Source organism: Myxocyprinus asiaticus, chromosome 28 (genome assembly GCF_019703515.2).
Source record: "Myxocyprinus asiaticus isolate MX2 ecotype Aquarium Trade chromosome 28, UBuf_Myxa_2, whole genome shotgun sequence".
Taxonomy (NCBI): domain Eukaryota; kingdom Metazoa; phylum Chordata; class Actinopteri; order Cypriniformes; family Catostomidae; genus Myxocyprinus; species Myxocyprinus asiaticus.
In genome coordinates, this window is record NC_059371.1 from 43,467,208 (window position 1) to 43,488,480 (window position 21,273).

At 41.1% G+C, this 21,273-nt stretch overlaps 2 protein-coding genes across 2 annotated transcripts in view; one reads left to right on the forward strand and one right to left on the reverse strand.

Annotated features, from left to right (window-relative positions):
* The window catches only part of LOC127419356 (zinc finger protein 665-like), a 41,107-nt gene extending 28,819 nt beyond the window's left edge, over positions 1-12,288 (reverse strand). The window contains exons 1-3 of the mRNA XM_051660714.1: positions 11,103-12,288; positions 7,251-7,611; positions 2,639-3,561 (exon numbers count right to left, since the gene is read on the reverse strand). Of these exons, the coding sequence (XP_051516674.1) occupies positions 2,639-3,561; positions 7,251-7,611; positions 11,103-11,390 (1,572 nt within the window). The 5' untranslated portion in view covers positions 11,391-12,288. The remainder of the gene's footprint in view (positions 1-2,638; positions 3,562-7,250; positions 7,612-11,102) is intronic.
* Positions 1-21,273, forward strand: part of LOC127418577 (zinc finger protein 721-like) — a 620,351-nt gene that overhangs the window by 527,589 nt on the left and 71,489 nt on the right. The gene's annotated exons all lie outside the window — the stretch shown is intronic.

Genomic DNA, 21,273 nt, shown 5'->3' on the forward strand with positions numbered 1-21,273 from the left:
TGTACGTCATGCCGGGGGTTCCCCGGTCTAAGGCAAAGGAGGGAGGAGTGTGAGGAGGAGGAGGGCTGGCCGAGGCCGTGACTACGCACGCCCGGCCCCCAATCAAGCTAATCAGCCGAGGAGCGGGATCAGCGCAGCGAGATGCGGCAGTTCAAGAGAGAGAGAGCCACATGCAGCTGCAGTGTGTGCGTTTGTGTTCTGTGTCTTTTTAAGTTTTCATTAAACTATTATTTTGACGGTTCATCCGGTTCCTGCCTCCTCCTTTCCCATCCTTAGCCTTTGTTACAGGTACAAATAGCAGAAGAAGATCATATACCTATGGAAATTAAGGGATGTAGAGTGGAAGAAGTTCAAAATAGAATGTAGTAACAGATTAGTTAAATTAAGTGGATTAGGTGCTGAAGTAGAAGAGTAGAACTCAAGAATATGTACTATTATACATAATACAGCAACAGAGATAATTGGGAAGGTATCCAAGTCAAAGAAACAGGAAGCAGTCCCATGGTGGAATAATGAATGTGGAGAAGCAATTAATGCAAGAAATAATGCATTTAGGAAAGTTAAATCATCATTTGCTTTTTATGATCTTGTTAATTATAAAAAAAAGCCCAAGTAACAGTCAGAAGAACTATTAGAGCTGCAAAGCGGAAATATTGGAAGGGTTTCTGTAATTCTATTGGTTGGGAAACACAGATATCTGACATCTGGGATATGATAAGGAAAATGGGAGGAATCAGGAAAAACTATACTGTGCCTGTACTTAAAAATGGTGAAGAAATTGCTATTTCTAACAAAGATAAAGCTGAAATGTTAGCTAAAGTGTTTGTTAAGGTACATAGTAATAGTAATTTGACAGAAGAAGCTAAGAAATCCAGAGAGACAGTAAGAAGAGAAAATCCTGATGTGTTAGAGAAGTGTAATATGAATGAAAGCTCTATGGATGTTCCATTCTCATTATCTGAACTTAAAAGAGCTATTGCTGGAGCAAAGAAAACATCCCCAGGGGATGATGAGATATGTTACAGCATGATTGAACACCTGTCTGATGAGGCGTGTAAAGTTATACTGGAATTGTTTCCACAAATGTGGATAACAGGCATACTTCCCTCTAGCTGGAAACATTCAATTGTCATTCCTATTAAAAAACCTGGTTCAGACTATTCTGAAGCCACTAGCTATACACCAATAGCACTAACTTCAAATATGTTGTATATGTTTTTGTATAACCGAACAATACAGGTCAGGGTGGGAACATCGTATTCTAACAGCTATCCAACTGAAAATGGAACGGAGTGGTCGCTGCTGGCCGCCGAGAGCAGGAGAAACCGCTGCCGTCCACCGAAGAATGGGAAGAGCGGTTCCGTCTGCCAGGGGCCAGAGGACCTCACTGCCGTCTGCAGGGGGAGGAGCGAGCTGGCATCCGTCAGAGGGCGGAGGAGCGGTTGAGGACCGGGCGACAGTGCATCTGGGAGCCAGCAAGCAAGTTCTTCTCTTGCTCACTCTCTCTCCGCTCACCCTTTCCTTCTCCCCATGCCTCCCCTCATCTCTCCCCCAGGTTCACAGGAGGCGGGGTGGACCACCGTCTGACAGAATGGCTGGAAGGGCAGCATCTCCCCTCCAGAAATGGGGGGGTTGGTCAGGACGGTGTTGCCCCAGCCTGAATCAGGCGGAGGAGTGAGATGAGGAGGAAGGCATGGCGAAGCTGTGATGATGCACGGCCGGCGCTGAATCAGCTGATCAGCAGGAAAGCGAGTTAAAGGGGAATACTGTTGACTCGAGAACTGTTACAAGTGGAGCGTTCAGTACAATTTGTGAACTAGTTGGAGCGGTTCATTGCAAAGAAGAGTTCCTTTAAAGCTGCGTTCACACTGCCAGCGACTTTGTGGCTTGGTGTCACTAGACTCTGTGATCTGTGTCGCTAGTGGGCATTCCTACTGTTTGTCGCTGTAACATTATTGGAGGACTGCACGTCTGGCAATAACGCTTAAAAATTTGATCAGGGATGAGACCTAATACTGGTTAAATTAAGATATCATTACAGTTTGACAAGGAATCAGTTCTCTTGTCTCTAAAATTGTACATTCTGTAGTGTAGAGTGTTTTATAAAATGTGCAGACAATCAATCTATCATGAATGAATTAATCAAACTAACTCGGAATGCAGACCATTTCTGACATGCTTTTCCACGCATCATTGTTTTATTATATCCATGCATGTGGTTACAGACAAATTATATAGAACAGTAAAAATCCCTCACGATGCTGAAACTTCTCTGTCTTGAATGCACTCGTCCCCAGTCTGCCAGGAGACAGATGAAGTGAGCTCTGCTGTCTTCATTCTCATTGGGAGTCGCTCGTGAATGTCGCTCGTCATTTGCATAAAGTTGACATTTTCTCAACTTGTCGCTTTCCACGGCGATCCGTCGCCAACGACTGCAGCAGCTCGTGTCGCCGGAAGTTGCCGTGCTCTCAATGGAAATGAATAGGATCCTGTTTCTGTCTCGCGTGATGTCACTTGTGGTGTGAATGGGGCTTAAGATTTCCTTAGTAAAACTTGCTCTTAGCAGTTTTGTTATTAGGTTTATGCAAAACTTCTCTTTGTGATTACTTTGGGTAACAACTTTTCATGCGAGTAATTACATGATCTGCTGTGTGGAAACATGAAGAGCAGTGGTATGGTTTCTCTCATGTGCTTTCAGATATTGTGACCGGGTGTAACTCTTTCCACAGTGTGAGCACTTGTATGGTTTTTCTCCAGTATGGATTCTCTCATGTGTTTTCAGGTTTTGTGACCAAGTGAAACTCTTTTCACAGTGTGAGCACTTGTATGGTTTTTCTCCAGTATGAATTCTTTGGTGCTTTTCCAAGTTGGAAACTGCTGTAAAGGTCTTTCCACATTCAAAGCACTTATGAGGCCTCACGCTGATATGTATTTTCTGGTGCGTGTTCAAAAAGCACAGGTGTGCAAAACCCTTTCCACAAAAAGAACATTTGTAAGGCTTCTCATTTGTGTACCGTTTCAGATGTTGGTTTAGGTCTGAACTCAAAACAAATGTTTTACCACAATGATCACATTCAAATGGCCTTTCTCCAGAGTGACGGCGGAGATGATTCTTGAAAGTAGCTGCAAATGTGAAACTCTTTCCACACTGATGGCACATGTAAGGCTTCTCTCCTGTGTGAATTCTCATGTGTTCATTAAAATATCCTTTTTGTGTGAAACCCTTTCCACACTGATGACAGGTGAAAGGCATTTCTCCAGTATGAACAATTTCATGTACTTTAAGATAATGCTTAGTTGTGAAACTCTTTTCACACTGATGGCACGTGAAAGGCTTTTCTCCTGTATGAATACTTGTCTGCTTATTAAGATTGTGTTTATACGTTAAACATTTTTCAAACTGAGAGCAGGTTAAAGTATTTTTGGTTGCTCTTTTTTGAGGATTTTTTGGTGAGCAACTCGAAGATTCTTCTCCAGTTGTGAAATCATGATGTTTCTGACACTGAAGTTTCTCCTCCAATTCAATCAGCTCTTGACTTTCCTCTTTCACTTCCATAAGCTCTGCAATGAACACAGTAAACAAAAATCAATTCAAGAGGGACAAATGTGAAAAGAAATCAAATTGAATCCTAATATAAATGGCAGAACAAAAACATCCTGCCCTAATTTGTTTTTTCTGTGCAAAAGGTAAATATGTGTCAACAATTCTGATTAATAACTACATTTTATGATTAAGTCACCTATAGTGGTTGACCAATATATTGGCCGATATTTGACATTTTTAAAATATCAGCCAGTCCATTTTCCTGTTTGGCTGATTAGTTTCTCATGCCGCAACATCACTGAGAATAAAACACATTTATTTACAATTAAACTCCACAGGTTAAGGGGCGTGACCTCTTTTCACCACTATATCGTCATCTTCAGCGGATGTTTGACTCTGCTCATTGTCATTCTTCTTTAAGTTTCTGACACTGCTCTTCTTGCTGGTTTTGTCCTAGGTATACTTAACTTTTCTGTGTTCCTGATCGAATCACACCCGGTCGAATGCATTACTTTTTAAAATACACTCTTCTGATCGTAAGCGAATACAAACGCTTTCGACGCATGCAAACTACAAATACTTTGTGATACTCTTTTAGTACATACAACAGCGGGCACACGTGTTGACGATGCACGTGTAAAAAATATCTGGGTCGAAATTTGTGTGACGCATACTGTGCAAATTACAATATCGAATTCCAGTCATGAAATCAGCCAGTTAAGGACAAAGAATACTTTCAGTGTTGCTGATCGAAACGCAGATCACCAAAGTATACTTTGTCCTTAACTGGCTGATTTCATGACTGTCATTCGGTTAGCATGTTGTGTCTATATATTAGCCAAATTGCTTGTGTTTTAATCGACATGCACCTGATCCGATAGTCTAGATCAGTGGTTGGTGAACCAGTTTGGCATGAGGAGCCAAAAAAAACCAAAAAAACATATCACTGCAAAGAGCCACACAATACACGTGCACACAAATAACACACATGCACAACTGTGTTTTACAATAATGTATAGGCCAAATTACATAACACATAATGGTTTTTATGAATATTAACTTTAGTATCATCCTACTTCCTTTTAATTGACTCAGTGGGACACCTGGCAGTCCTTGGTTTCCACAATCCTTTTCAGGTCTGGCTTGTATTCAGTTGTGGCTACTTGAAGAAACTCTTTCACATGTGTGTCAGTAAGAATTGAGCGATGCTTTGATTTGACATGTTTCAATGTAGAAATAACTGATTCACAGACATAAGTTGACCAAAACATAGACAGTAGTTTGAGTGCAGCCTGTTTGACATTGGGAAATGTCTCCATCGGCACAATCTTCCAAAACTTCATGGTTCCTTCCCGCTTTAGCATGGAGTGTGGTAAAATGGCGCTCGAGATTTGAAGCCTTAAAATGCAACCGTGAAGTCTGGCATATCAAGCAGAAGGGTTTCCCATTCCGTTCAACAAAAAAATATAAATCCTCCCATTCAGATAAAAGTTCTGTGCTAATCTACATATTTGCGCTTAGCTGTGTGCTTCCCTGACTCCGCCATGGCGATGCGGACTGGAAAATTGTTTAACAAACTTCTCGTGACTCATCACATCAACGGCTACGTTCCCTCGTGCGAGAGAGCTTTATTTATTAATTTTTTAAATAAATATTTCCAAATTTGACAATTCTGCACATATTTAAATGCATTTTGATTGATTTTAAAACTAGTTTAAATACATGTTGGAATGTAAAATAAATTGTAAACACAGAACACATGGATGGAGGGAAGAGCCGCAGAGGAGTAAGCAAAGAGCTGCCCTGGTCTAGATGTAGAACATAGGCTAAATATAAACATTTACTCAAAAGTTTATCATCGATAATGTTATATCGGTTTATTGCCCATCATGTAGATGGTCAGTCCGTGATCACAGCCATGTAAAGTGCAAGCGGTCAGGAGATTGCTTCTCTCGCTGGATCTGCATAAGATAGCAACTTTAAAGTGTCAAGCAGGACCGGTTACAGTGGTGCCGTGACCCAGATAGGAATGAGGTTTGGGGCGGTGAGTGTAATGGGAACCAGCTGGTACGTGATAGCTCAGCGGTATATGGTGCTAGGGGCTGTAGCCTTTAGACTCCTCGTTAATATATTCAGGGAACATGAAGCCAGTTTTATAGGCACATTTTTAACCCTCCATTGTATGCAGATCTGAAATCTGGAACGGATTTATTTGTGGATTTTTTTTGTGCTCACTTTAGTTGCGATAGGATATCACATTACTATTGTTATATTATACTATAATATCTAACATTTCAGTCATAATTTCTTAACTTTAATACCCTATGGCTTTTATTTTGGAGGAACATTCCAGGAAGAACTCCGACCTGTGCATAAACGAGTCCAGCATGCACGTGCTGCTATGAGTGTGTCAACAACAGAGCAGCGCTCATTCATTGAAGCACGCTGTGCATGCAGACTATTTTCTACGTTTTATCAAATAACATGATGTAATGAAATTGTATATATTATAATGATGAGCTGTCACTGTTTGCAATAACTTTTACCATTTGCAAATATTATGCTCTGAGTTTACATTCAACAAGCTGACAAGCACTAAAAAAAGTACTGTCTCTTTAAGAAAGCCGGCACTTCATAGCAAGCATCTGACAGCCATGTTTTTTGGTTGCACATTAACGGACGGTTTGTATGACTAGAATTAATGCTTCTTTTTACATATTGATGAACAACTGATTGTAAAGAACAGAAAGGAAATTATGCAAGACACTATTCAGTGAAAACTGATTGTTTGGATCTCGTCTTTGATGGACACCTGAAATAGAGCACTGTCACGTTACACGTCTTTAGAGGCATATGCGTAAAAAGGGAGAAGCTTATGAAAACAGTGTGTGGTAAAGTTGATATAATTAAACGCAGTGTAAATGTAACTATGGCATATCACACCTCAAACTAACGCAATGCTGACATTCCCTGCAGCCAATCCATGAGGTCAATTTTCTTCAGAGTATACGTTCATGCGACACAACACGTAATGAAAGGATTTCAGTGTTGAAGTTCTTCACCACTACACAACTTAATCACTAACCAGTGGCTAAAAATTGTCTTGTATGCGAGTTGTAGAGGTCCGAGTGTCCACACTGAACTTTGGCAACAACACAAAGCACAGCCCTTTTTTTTTTACTTCCCCCACACGTCACTTGAAAAACAAAATGAGCTGTGATTGCTTGCTTTTCACGTCAGTCAGTGGCCCCTTCCAATCTTGGGCGGTTCAAATGTGCGCACTGTGAGCGGGGGATATCACGAATCGAATCAACAGATATGTGGAAAATGAATGTGTTTTTTAAGCATGCTAAATGTGTAGAAATGTTTTAATTTCAAGCACTTTTCAACAAAACATGCAGATTTTCCAGTACTTATATTTCTAAAAGCTAAATTCAAGCACTTTAAGAACATTGTGCAAACCCTGTTGACAGTAATGGCTATGACGCAACATAACACACATTATCGGAGCGCTGTAAAACGCTCTTCATTAATATGCTAATAACCAGGAGAGCAATCACTTCACTGTAGGAGATGTGGACTTTAATGTGCAAGATAAACACTGCTTTTTCTCCATATAAGTGTTTCTATTACCGGATTTTCACGTTTTTGGTCAAAAGAACAACAACACAAAGAAACATGCGTGAAGTAAAACAATCATTATCACCTTCATCACTCTGTTGTTCCTCTACTTTGGTTTCTCCTCTCATCTTCATCAGGTTCCTGCAGTCCAGCAGCTTCACTGAACACATCTTCACTGGTGTCTGCAGCATCTGCTGTTCATCATCATCTTCATCTCTCTGTTGTTCCTCTGTTGTGTTTTCTTCTTTTATCCCCTCCTGCTTCACTTCAGTCTTCACTGGTGTCTGCAGCATCTGCTGTTCATCATCATCTTCATCACTCTGTTCTTCTTCTGTTGTGTTTTCTTCTTTTATCTCCTCCTGCTTCACTTCAATCTTCACTGGTGTCTGCAGCATCTGCTGTTCTCCAGTGTGAATCACATCCACCTGCTCTCTCATGATGAACATCTGAACACAAAAACATCATCATTATAATGGACTGACATTCATCAAACTCTAAAACAGATCTGTTAAACAATATAACTGTTTCTGAGATGGTATAATTGGTTATCTTGCTAACTACAGAAAGATGAAAAATAGGCGATTAAAGGTCATTTAATCACATATCCATGTTTACAGCAAGAATAAACATTGTGCAAGGTAATCTGATGCATTCTAGCATGAAAAACTGAAATAATGGAGAGGTCAGTCCAAGGAATCAATGGGTGCAATTCAAAATACCAGTCTGTTTCCTGGGGTGGTGAATTGCCCTTTTGTTCTTAAATTATGAGTGTCAGTTACACAGGGTGAAAATTTTCCAAACTTAAAAACACAAAACAATTAATTTCTAAAGTGACATTTAATGTTTGACTGGCAAACCTCTTTATCAAACAAAGAATAAAAGTAGATTTCTCATGCTTACTTTTTTCTCAGCTAACATCCGTTACAGATCAAAGTGAGGCACATGCGCAATATCCGATTCTCTATACAGTTAACGCTTTAAATATAAAAAATAAATTTGTCTAAATAAATTTTAATTGCGCACATTAAAAAATTCTCTTTCAATCACAAAGAAGGAAAAATATGAATAAATCACCATTTGCTCAAGTAAAATATTTAGCAGATGTGGTAAATTGTCCTTTTGGTGGCAGAGATTTTGCCAATTAAGTATGGTATCCAAAAGGCACATTGACTGTCTCTAAAAAAAATAACATAATTATGACAACATCAACTCATTTAAGTTATCTGAAGATCAGGGGACCACTCTGCTATTACGTCTTTTATGAGATTAGCTACGTTTTTAGGACATGACCACGACATGGAATGTTAGCCAAACTTCTTAAAGCTACACTATGTAAGACTTTTTTATTAGAAATGAACATAATTTAATTAATGAGCAAGTACACCAACAATCCGTCTTTCAAACCATGTTTTTGCCTTACCCTGATTCACTATGGTAAGCCCATAATAATGATTTATATTTTAGAGCTGTCGGGACAGATTTTTGGGAAACTGCATACCTCTGTTAGTCGTCGGTGCGTTTATGTCAAGTCCGTATATAAAGAAAAGAAGGTCCATCTATAAAGGTGTGTGTTTATGTGCAGTGATAGGTGTTGTAGTAGTTTGAAGCTGAAAGCTTGTAGCCACACAACTGAGCAAAATTGACCATGTATCATTCAAAAAGGCAACCCTCTGGGGAATCAATCGTTTTCAAAATAAAGAAACCTCGAACCGAGAAGAGAGACAACAGACACACAAGCAAGATCCAACAACACAAAAGAGCACAGTTAACACTTGACAGCAAACAATAAACTGCCAAAGAAAGAAGAGAATAAGTAGGGAGTGCAATCAGAATGAAGCAGGTGGAACGGGTGAGTAAATCATTGCTGTGATCAGTGTCTCCCCGAGAACGATCAGCGTTCCCATGGAAACGCTGATCACGCGTGCCGGCTCCACCTGTGAGACACAAGGGAGAGAGAAAAACAAACAACAGTATGAGCTGACACAAATGCCGGAACCGTGACAACACTGACAGAGAAAAGCCTGGGTATGTGTACAATACACGTTATTATTATTGTCATGATACAATAAATCAGTATTTAAGACAACCAAAGGTGGTTTGATAATTAATTTGTTTATAACTAATCGCTGCACTGGAGAGTTGCATTGCTGACAAGGTAGAGAGGACAGGCAAATGGACATTAGCAGTTCGAATGGTTAGAACAATGTTAAGAGTTTTTGTTTTTGCTCAGCCGTTCACATGCTTCAGAAGACAAAGCACAAGCAGTTTATTGTGTGAATGCAGCGCACAGGAACAGTAGTTTTTTTTTTCTTGTAGTGCCCGACAGATATATCGGTCGGCCGATATAATGTTAACCCTGTCCCTGACAACCATGTCACTCATGTTTATCACATCTGTTTGCTGTTAGTCAGCTATAGTTTGTCAGTGCAGTCAGTAATGTAGCAGATTGAAAGGTAAACATCAAAGCATCTTTTTGCAGCACAGCAGACAACGGTGCGGTGGTGGATTGTGTCTGTTGAGTGTTGATTTCACGCTATCTTGTTACCTAGTTGGTGAGACGCAATGCTGGTCCATCTATTACTCTCCGTGACAACGAGCTTATAGCTAACTATCTAATCACGTAGCTACTTTCATTGTTGTCAGCTAAGTGGAAGCTAATGAGTAAACATGTATTCACCAAACTGTTTTGTTTAGGATTCACAGTTTGGTACCCCCTTCAACCGAACAATTCCAGTCATTGCATTTATAAAATGTAATGTTTAAAAGTCTGGTTTTCCACCATTGAAAGTTTCCCCTGAACTTGTATAGCAGAATATGGTGTAACACCGCTACTGCTGTTTATCTCTTGACTCGGCAGGTGTAAATGCTTCTTGTTTTACAACCTGCCAATAATTGACTGGCAGTATTAATATAGTCAGCATTTGACTGATACTAAACAGTACTGATGTATATTTAGCTATTTATTTAATTTGAATTTATTCTTTATTTTCTCAGTGTTCATTTCTAGAATTTGTTGACAATGTATAATAATAATGTCAAATATACTTTGATAAAAATATTTGTTTAAGAAAGCAGCATTCTGAGTACCTTTGCATAGTCATATCGGTGCAAAATCGGTGCACAATTCACATAGAAAAGGTCTGTTTTCATTCCAGCTCAAAAATTAACTGTATCGGCCACCATATCGGTAATCTGTGAATTTTCCCCCTCTAAAATCGGTATCGGTTTCAAAAATCTCATATCGGTCGGGCTCTTGTATCTTGTTACATAGCTAGGGCATTTTCCAATGGTGAAACATTTCCGTGTTTTACAAAAGGTGAGTAATGCATGACAGTACCAAATAAAGTGTAAATACATGGTGCTATCACATTTATAACTGTGAAAGTATACACTTACCGTGCAACATGTAAACGTATACAGGATACATTCACCGGTGTTTGTCGCACTGTCGTTCATCATATAATCATCTTTCATCATATATTCAGTGTAGTGACAAACGCATCCGTTGTTCATTACAATGAGTCATGCTTTCAATAAAAAGGAAAGAGATTGTCTAAATATATTGATATCAATACTATTTATGGCAACTGAACGGTGGTGGCGTAGTGGGCTAAAGCACAAAACGTGTAATCAGAAGGTTGCTGGTTCAATCCCCACAGCCATCACCATTGTGTCCTTGAGCAAGGCACTTAACTCCAGGTTGTTCCAGGGGGATTGTCCCTGTAATAAGTGCACTGTAAGTCGCTTTGGAATAAAGCGTCTGCCAAATGCATAAATGTAAAATGTAAATGTAGAAGAAGAAAATATATGCTGCTTAGAGATCCCTGTGCATAAAAAATAATACACGAGCATCTAAAATCTCTAGGATCAAATCAAATACTCAGAACATCTAACAGTCTGTAACATACGAAGCAAAACTATTAACATGGATACTCACACTTGTTTGTTGCGACATCACTGTTGGGTCCAATATAGTTGGCACTGCATCAACTTTTAATTTAAGTCTCTCTGCAAAGCCTGCCTCGAACTGTGTCTTGTTTGTGAAAGAATCATCGGTAAAATGAAGCGAGCAAACAAACACGTTCTTACTGACGTGATCTGGGACTTCATTAAAAATAAACGTCAACCACTCTTTCTTAATGTTGGGATCCTTGCGAAGCAAATGCAAGAAATGTAGTTTCCCACAGCCTGGCACTGCACAACGTCTTGACATCTTCGTGGCCATCGTGACACCTCCTGTTGCTCCAAAGGTAATCTTACCGCTCTACTCTAACGGCAAGATCGGTGAGCGGGCCTAAGCAGTGTCGACGATACAGTAGGTGTTGATCTGTTTGTTTATGTTTATTACAGGCCTGTGCTGATGCAATACCTCACTGTGACGTATTAGTGAGGAGGAAGTAGAGAACGAGTCGTTTTGGCACCTTGGTTTCAATAAAGCCTTTTTTTGGACTAATGAAGAAGTTTTTGGTTCTGAAATTTACAGTATGTTTGTACAGTGCTATGAACTCTTATATGTCAAGATATTATGGTAAGTTTGATTTTCCAATTCATGACCCCTTTAAAGTTTATATTTTTTTTCTTTCTCCGTTCTGACGAAGCATACAGTCACTATTTGGCTTTGTTAGGCAGTGTCTTATGTTACTGCTTAACAACAAACACATTCGACCTGTGATATTTTAATTCATATTTTCTTTCATTTCAGATGGTAAAGGTTTTAAAGAAGGTACCAGTGTGGCAGATTTAATTTATCAAAGTAATACTTACTAAAGTTCAGCACTCTTGTCCACTGAGTGGAAAGTTTTCATTCATATTATACATCTGAAAAACTATCCGCCGATTAATCGGATATCTGTCTATTTTCCCACCTTAATTATCGGTATCAGCAAAACCCACTATTGGTCGACCTCTAACTAAAACACCAAAGAAAGAAAAACAACATGCACAACAAAACGCAACTCAAATTAAATATAAATCTCACAAATGATGTAAAACACATTGAACACGTAAAGAACTGAGCGCTCAAACTGTAGCAGTGTCTGAATTCGTCCCCTATCCACAATATAGTGCACTATTTAGGGTGTCTTATTCTGTTTGAATGATTTGGGGTGTCGGAGTTCTTTCCTCTTCTTGTGTTTTCTGGCGGTTTGCAAAACAACTTCTGGTGAATTTCTGACATCTGCTGGACTGGAGTGAATAAAATACCAACATCTTTTTAATCAGTCCTGTTGTCTAGCTTTAAAATACATTATGTACTTTAAACAGTTTTAAAGCATTATGCAGAAAAGTGAAATTACATGTTTTCTATTTCCACTGGAAATCAAATCAAATAACTTTATTGTCACTCAACCATATTCACAAGTGCAATAGTGTGTGAAATTCTTGGGTGGAGTTCTGAGCAACATACAGGTGCATCTCAATAAATTAGAATGTCGTGGAAAAGTTCATTTATTTCAGTAATTCAACTCAAATTGTGAAACTCGTGTATTAAATAAATTCAGTGCACACAGACTGAAGTAGTTTAAGTTTTTGGTTCTTTTAATTGTGATGATTTTGCTCACATTTAACAAAAACCCACCAATTCACTATCTCATAAAATTAGAATACATCATAAGACCAATAAAAAAAACATTTTTAGTGAATTGTTGGCCTTCTGGAAAGTATGTTCATTTACTGTATATGTACTCAATACATGGTAGGGGCTCCTTTTGCTTTAATTACTGCCTCAATTCGACGTGGCATGGAGGTGATCAGTTTGTGGCACTGCTGAGGTGGTATGGAAGCCCAGGTTTCTTTGACAGTGGCCTTCAGCTCATCTGCATTTTTTGGTCTCTTGTTTCTCATTTTCCTCTTGACAATACCCCATAGATTCTCTGTGGGGTTCAGGTCTGGTGAGTTTGCTGGCCAGTCAAGCACACCAACACCATGGTCATTTAACCAACTTTTGGTGCTTTTGGCAGTGTGGGCAGGTGCCAAATCCTGCTGGAAAATGAAATCAGCATCTTTAAAAAGCTGGTCAGCAGAAGGAAGCATGAAGTGCTCCAAAATTTCTTGGTAAACAGGTGCAGTGACTTTGGTTTTCAAAAAACACAATGGACCAACACCAGCAGATGACATTGCACCCCAAATCTTCACAGACTGTGGAAACTTAACACTGGACTTCAAGCAACTTGGGCTATGAGCTTCTCCACCCTTCCTCCAGACTCTAGGACCTTGGTTTCCAAATGAAATACAAAACTTGCTCTCATCTGAAAAGAGGACTTTGGACCACTGGGCAACAGTCCAGTTTTTCTTCTCCTTAGCCCAGGCAAGATGCCTCTGACGTTGTCTGTGGTTCAGGAGTGGCTTAACAAGAGGAATACGACAACTGTAGCCAAATTCCTTGACATGTCTGTGTGTGGTGGCAAATTCTTGAATCGATTTTGCTTGACAATCCTCATAAGGCTGCGGTTCTCTCGGTTGGTTGTGCATCTTTTTCTTCCACACTTTTTCCTTCCACTCAACTTTCTGTTAACATGCTTGGATACAGCACTCTGTGAACAGCCAGCTTCTTTGGCAATGAATGTTTGTGGCTTACCCTCCTTGTGAAGGGTGTCAGTGATTGTCTTCTGGACAACTGTCAGATCAGCAGTCTTCCCCATGATTGTGTAGCCTAGTGAACCAAACTGAGAGACCATTTTGAAGGCTCAGGAAACCTTTGCAGGTGTTTTGAGTTGATTAGCTGATTGGCATGTCACCATATTCTAATTTTTTGAGATAGTGAATTGGTGGGTTTTTGTTAAATGTGAGCAAAATCATCACAATTAAAAGAACCAAAGACTTAAACTACTTCAGTCTGTGTGCATTGAATTTATTTAATACACGAGTTTCACAATTTGAGTTGAATTACTGAAATAAATGAACTTTTCCACGACATTCTAATTTATTGAGATGCACCTGTAGTAGTCATGACAGTGATGTGACATATACCAATTTACAATAAACATCAGGTTTAACACAACACAATTTACATATCTAACAACACAATATACAAATAATAATATACAATGTACATTATACAATACACACAATATAGAACACACAGTATACAATAAAAATAGTATATATATAATATACAGTAGGTTGTATAGTGTTGTATTGACATTCATTCTGTCGGTTGATAGTAAGTTTGTACACAAATTTACGAATCATGTTTTTTTGGGTGGATTTTTTTTGGATTTTCTTTTTTTTTTTTTTTACCCAATTTGGAATGTCCAGTTCCCAGTGTGCTTTTAAGTCCTTGTGGTCGCGTAGTGATTCGCCTCAATCCGGGTGGTGGAGGATGAATCCCAGTTGCCTCCGTGTCTGAGACCATCAACCTGCGCATCTTATCATGTGGCTTGTTGAGTGCGTGGGGGGAAGCTTCACGCCATCCACCGCGGCATCCGTGCTCAACTCACCACATGCCCCACTGAGAACGAACAACATTATAGCGACCACGAAGAGGTTACCCCATGTGACTCCACCCTCCCTGGCAACCGGGCCAATTTGGTTGCTTAGGAGACCTGGCTGGAGTCACTCAGCACACCCTGGGATTCGAACTAGCGAACTAGCGAACTCCAGGGGTGTTGTAGCCACGTCTTTTACCACTGAGCTACCCAGGCCCCACGAATCATGTTTTTAAGAGTTTTGTTAAATCGATCCACCAGGCCATCTGTTTGTGGATGGTAAACGCTGGTGCAAATTGACTTAATACCCAATAATTCGTAGAGCTCGCGTAGTGTCCGTGACATAAAAGGTTGTGCCCCGATCGGTGAGGATTTCTTTCGGAATCCCCATCCGGGAGATTATTTTGAAGAGTGCCTCCGCAACACAACGTGCTGAGATGTTGCGCAGAGGCACTGCTTATGGATATCGTGTTGCATTGTCCACTAGGACTAATACAAAGTGATGTCCATGTGCTGATCACTCTAATGGCCCGACAAAGTCCATGCCAATTCTCTCGAAGGGGACCTCGATCAGCGAAGGGGGCGCAGTGGTGCTTTGGGGTGGCCGGTGGATTCACCAACTGACATTCACGGCATGCCATACACCACCTGCGAACATCGCCGGCAATGCCCGGCCAATAAATACGTGCTATTAGTCGGTTCAGTGTTTTTCTTTCTCCTAAGTGACCCGCCATCGGATTTTAATGAGCCGCCAGGAACACCATTTCCTGGCGGTTCCGCGGTATTAAGAGATGGGTTGTATCTTCCTTTGTTTAAGCGTCCTGCGTCACTCTATACATCCACTTGTTTATAATTGCAAAATAGGGATATGAAAGCATGACATTCGGCCGGAGTTGTTGACCATTGATCACTCTCACTTGGTCGAAGGCGTGCTTGAGGGTTTTGTGTCATGACTGCTCCAAAAGGAAATCCCCTTTGGGAAATCCCCTGAGGATGGGAGGGGCCGCAGCCTCTCCCCCCCCCATGTCATCCTGACGTGGAGCTGACGAAGACGGCCCCGGCTCCGCCTCCCCTGCCAGAGCATCGCACAGTTCACATCTTGTCGCTTTTGTGCAGGACCCATGCGCGCATAGTCCTTTTAATACATTTCTGAATTCAGGCCAATTAGTCCCCAAAATCAGCGGATGGGTGAGGTGGGAACTAACCGCAGCCTCCACTCTATGTTTTGTTCCCCGAAATTTTATCACAAGAGTCACCACGGGTAAATGTGAATATCCCCATGCACACACTTCACTCTCACCCTTTTGATTGTGCCCAAAGCCTCGGGTTGAACCAAGAATTGGTGGATAGTGGTCTGGTTACAACCCGTGTTCACCAAGGCTTGGTGTGTACTCCCCTTGACTCTTACCGGTATCCTGTACCCTCTAGCCCGATCGGGGGCAGCCTGTGGAGCGTCGGGGATCCGGACTACAGTTCCCAGCTCCATCACAGGACACTGATCCCGGAAGTGTTCCAGATCCCTGCAATGCCAGCAGGCCGGCCCTGGTGCTACACCCGCACTTGAGGGACCGGGTGCATCTGCCTGAGGGGGAGAGCAGGAAGGCACTGAAGTCGCTGGGAAAGGGATAAACTGCCGCAAGCGAGGAACCGGCTTCAGCGGCAGGTTTCCACATCCCTGGGGTGCAGGAACAGGGCCTGGAGAGAGGACAGAGTGTGAGGGGAGGGGGCAGTGGGAAGAGATGGGAGAAGCACAGGGAGGAGGGAGAGAGAGAGAGGGCTCTTCTGCCCTTGGGCATGCCACCATATGGTCCTCCGCCAGCTGGACCGCTTTCTCCAGCGACACCGGGCGATGGCACTGGACCCATTCTGCCGCCCTTTCTGGAAGCTTGCGGGTCAGCTGTTCCAGCACCACTTGGTTGATAATTCCCTCGACGTTGCGGTCCCCCGCTAGTAGCCATTTCCGGCAGGTGTCACGGAGACATTGAGAGAAGGCAAATGGGTGGCCGGTCCTCTCCAACTTCATCAACCGGAAGAGCTGGTGGTGTTGTTCTGGGCTCCGGCCAACCCACTGCAGGATGGTTTTCTTCAAGACGTCATAGGCCAGGAGACTAGCCGCCGGCAGTTGTTGAGCTGCGAGTTGGGCCTCCCTGGACAACAAAGGGATAAGCCGGGCCGCCTACTGAGCACGCGGCCAAAGGCAGGTCTCGGCGGTCTGCTCGAACAGGTCGAGGAAGGCTTGAGTGAGGGCGGGTGCAAGGGACTAGTTTTGTCCGGGGTTGCAGCCGGGGCTTTCTCCTGGCTGAGGAGGCTTCGGATCCTCTGCTTGAGCCCTGTGGATCTCATAGAAACGGCAATCCTGGTCCTGATGGAGCTCAAGCAGGGCCTGTTGGTGGGTGTGCTGCAGGCCGGTGAGGGACTTGAGGACTTCAGCCAGTGGCGAGGGCTCCATGGGGCGTACTTCCTTTGGGTCCATGTTCCCGGGTTTCAGCACCAGGGTAGCAAAACTTCACACAGGGAGGGAAGGAGAACACAGGGAACCGAGTTTCTTCAGTTTCAAGTAAGACTTTTTAATTGTCAACTTTCTGAGCTCACAGCTTCACAATAACTCAATAGCTTCACAATAACTCATTAGCTTCTAAATAACTCATTAGCTTCATATTAACACATCAACTGCCCAGCAGGACTCTAGATCTCTGGCTCTCTCCCTCGATCTGGCGCTGGCATGGTCCTTTTATGCCGCTCTCCCGAATCTCATTACAATTAGAAACAGGGGTTAGTCATAATTTGGCTCTGGTGAATGCACCCTTACCGCTCTCTCTCTCTCGATGGATGCTCGACCACGCCCCCGCTGCCACACTGTGTTTTTGTTCGGGGGAAGTTCGGGATTTGATTGTTGCACTAATGTTAGAATGTGGTCGTTATAATTTCATTTTTGACACACAATCTATTTTTTCTAATATGTCAAAATGTCAAATGTTAAAATGAGTGGATTGTCTATCTCCACGTGGAATATGAATGGGTTGGGGCACCCCATAAAAAGAAGGAAGGTTATTTCTTTTCTTAAACGTAAGAAATATGATATTGTGTTTCTTCAAGAAACGCACCTTTCCCCACAGGAAGCTGAAAAATTTGGGAAGATATGGGGTGGACATGTTTTCTTTAGTGCTGGCTCAAGTAAGAGCAGGGGAGTCATTACATTCATAAGTAAGCATCTACAATTCAAATGTCTCAAACAGATTAATGATAAATTAGAAAGTGTCATTATTGTTTTAGCAGAAATTCAGGGGCAAAGGTTGATTTTGGCTACTATTTACGCACCTAACACTGATGATCAGGGCTTTTATAGATTTTGAAGGGATGTTGCAAGCCGCTGGCACCCCTCATGATATAATATTGGGAGGAGACTTTAATCTTTTGATGGACTCAGTCATTGATCATAGTGAAGCAAAAGTGTGCAAGCCCCCTAGAGCAACAATGACACTTCACAGGATGTGTAAAAATCTTGGTCTTACAGATATTTGGAGACTTTTGAACCCATCTGGTAGGGACTATACATTTTTTTTCATCAGTCCATAAGATTTATTCTAGAATAGATTTTTTTTATTTATATCTAAGTCCCTCATTTCATCTGTTGTGGATTGCTCAACTGGAAACATCTTAGTCTCAGATCATGCCCTGGTGAGCTTAGAGGTGTTGCCACATACAGAAAAAATAAATCATATAGTTGCCACTTTAATGTATCCCTTTTGCAAAATCCTGAATTCCAACAAATGTTAAAGGCTGAAATCAATGTTTACATGGAGACCAACTGATCCTCAGTATCCTCTGTGGGCGTGGCTTGGGAGGCACTTAAAGCATTTCTTAGGGGTCGGATCATACAGTATGCCTCATTCATCAAAAAGTCCAAAGCACGAGAACTCGTGGAGTTGGAAGGGAATATTAAAAGTGCCGAGGCAGAGCTGATGCACCGAATGTCGTCTGATGGCCTCAGAGAATTGTCCCAATTGAAATATAGATATAATACTATTTTGTTGCGGAAGGTGGAGTTTTGGCTATTCAGGGCAAGACAGTCATACTTTGAGTCGGGGGACAAATCAGGGAAGCTTTTGGCTAGATATATAATGCAGAGAGAGTCTTTTTCTACCATTCCCTCAGTGAAATCTGCTGTTGGTGAAATGTTTACCTCAGCCATTGATATTAATAATAATTTTTAAGAGTTCTATCTTGATCTTTATAGTTCCATGTTTTTGTCTACTGATGAAGATATTAGAAACTTTGTGGAACCTCTAGAACTCCCTAAATTGATGACTGAGCAAAAACATTTTCTTGATTCTGAGATAACCTTGGAGGAGCTTGGCGAGGTAATTAAGGCCTTTACAGGCAAGGCTCCAGGGCCAGATGGCTTTGCCGCTGAATTTTTTTAGATCTTATGCTACAGAACTGGCTCCACATTTGCTAGAAGTTTATACAGAATCGCTAAAGAATGGAAAGCTTCCGCCAACCATAACACAAGCCCGGATCAGTCTGATACTTAAAAAGCACAAAGATCCAAGTGATTGTAAGAGTTACCATCCAATTTCCCTGATCCAGCTAGACGTTAAAATATTGTCCAAAATTCTGGCTAACTGATTAAGTAAAGTTATGACATCTCTTATACATATAGATCAGGTGGGGTTTATTCAGGGCCACAGCTCTTCTGATACATTAGGTGTTTCATCAATATCATGTGGTTAGTGGTGAATGATCAGACTCCAGTCGCTGCCACCTCACTTGACGCTGAAAAGGCATTTGATATGGTAGAATGGGATTATCTTTTTAAGATTTTGGAAATATAAGGGTTCGGGAATACTTTAATTGGATGGTTTAAGTTACTTTATAGACACCCGGTAGCGGCGGTTCAAACAAATGGATTAATTTCAGATTATTTTACTCTTGATAGGGGCCCCCAGCAGGGTTGCCCTCTTTCCCCATTATTGTTCTGTCTTGCCCTGGAACCATTAGCAGCCGCAATAAGAAAGGAAGATGATTTTCCAGGGGTGGTGGCGGGAGGTATGGTGCATAAGCTTTTGCTTTATGCAGATTATATTTTATTATTCATTTCCGACCCCACTAGATCTGTGCCTTGCCTCCACAGAATTATTAATTCCTTTTCTAAATTCTCAGGATACAGAGTCAATTGGTCTAAATCTGAAGCTTTGTCTCTGACAGCATACTGCTCAGTAACGGCTATTCAGCCGGGTGCCTTCCAGTGGCCCAAACAGAGCATTAAGTATTTGGGCATTTTATTCCCAGCAAATTTGTCTGATTTAGTTAGAGTTAATTTTGACCCCTTAATAAAAAGGTTTTCAAGTGATGTGGGCAGGTGGGCTTCATTACATTTATGGATGATTGGAAAGGTTAATGTTATTCAAATGAATTGTATTCTAATTTAAGTACCTGCTGCAGTCTCTCTCTGTTGATGTCCCCCTCTCTTATTTCAAGCAATTTGACAACATAGCGAAGTCCTTTATTTGGAATGTTAAGCGTCCCAGATTACATTTCAATAAGTTACATAGGCTGATTGACAAAGGTGGGCTAGGCCTACCCAAGATTTTGTTTTATTATTATGTATTTAGGTTCTCAGACATTTGGCTCATTGGTCGCCTCCACCTGAGAGAGCCCCTCCCTGGTTTTATATTGAACAGGAATTCCTTACCCCTATTTCGCCATTGCAAAGCCTTTCTATCAAACTAACCGGAGAAGTTAATTCACACTGTTATCTCGCATTTGCACGTGGTTTGGACAAAAGTGTCCAGAGTGTTTTATTCGGACACTTATATAAATGTTTCCTCAAGCATATGTTTGAACCCTAAAATACGTATTAATAAGTACCCTTTCTGTTGTTCAGAGTGGATTGGGAGAGGGGTTACTACACTCGGCGGCCTTTATGAGAGTGGAGTGCTGAGATCTTTTGAAAATTTGGTTCAACATTTTAAGATTCCTAGATCTCAGGTATTTACAACTGTGCCACCTGTTCTGTACTATATTTGGGAGTAGTATACACCCCCCTAAAGCAGCAGATACTCTGGAAGTGGTGATTACTTCTTTTGGAAAAGGTCATGAGGCATCAGTGTATTACTCCCTGTTAATTCAGAATCTGGTGGATGGAACTTCGTCTTCTCTCAAGAGATTATGGGAGATTTAAACTTGGTATTGGAGAAGGGAGTGTGGGCTAGGATTCTAAAAAACATCAAGTCTGCATCTAGAGATGCAAGGGTCTGTCTGATGCAATTTAAGATTTTGCATTGATTCTGTGATAATGTGAATAATTGATTCCATTTTTTTATGTTGTGTTTGTATGTATTATGTTTGGAATCAATAAAATTGTTAATAAAAATAAATAAATAAATAAAAAGATTTAAAGTGAAAAAGGAGTTATATTTTGGTCTGTTCTCACCCAAAACTGGTTGAATCTCTAAAGACATTGAATAAACCACTGGAGTCATGTGGATTACTTTTATGATGCCTTTATGTGATATTTGGATATTTAGAGTTCTGGTCGCCATTCACTTGCACTGTATGGATCTACATTTATTAAATACTCTTCTATTAAATATTTGTGTTCAGAAGGAAGTCGTAAACATCTGGGATAGCATGAGGGTGAGTAAATGATGAGGGAATTTTAATTTTGGGTAAACTATTCCT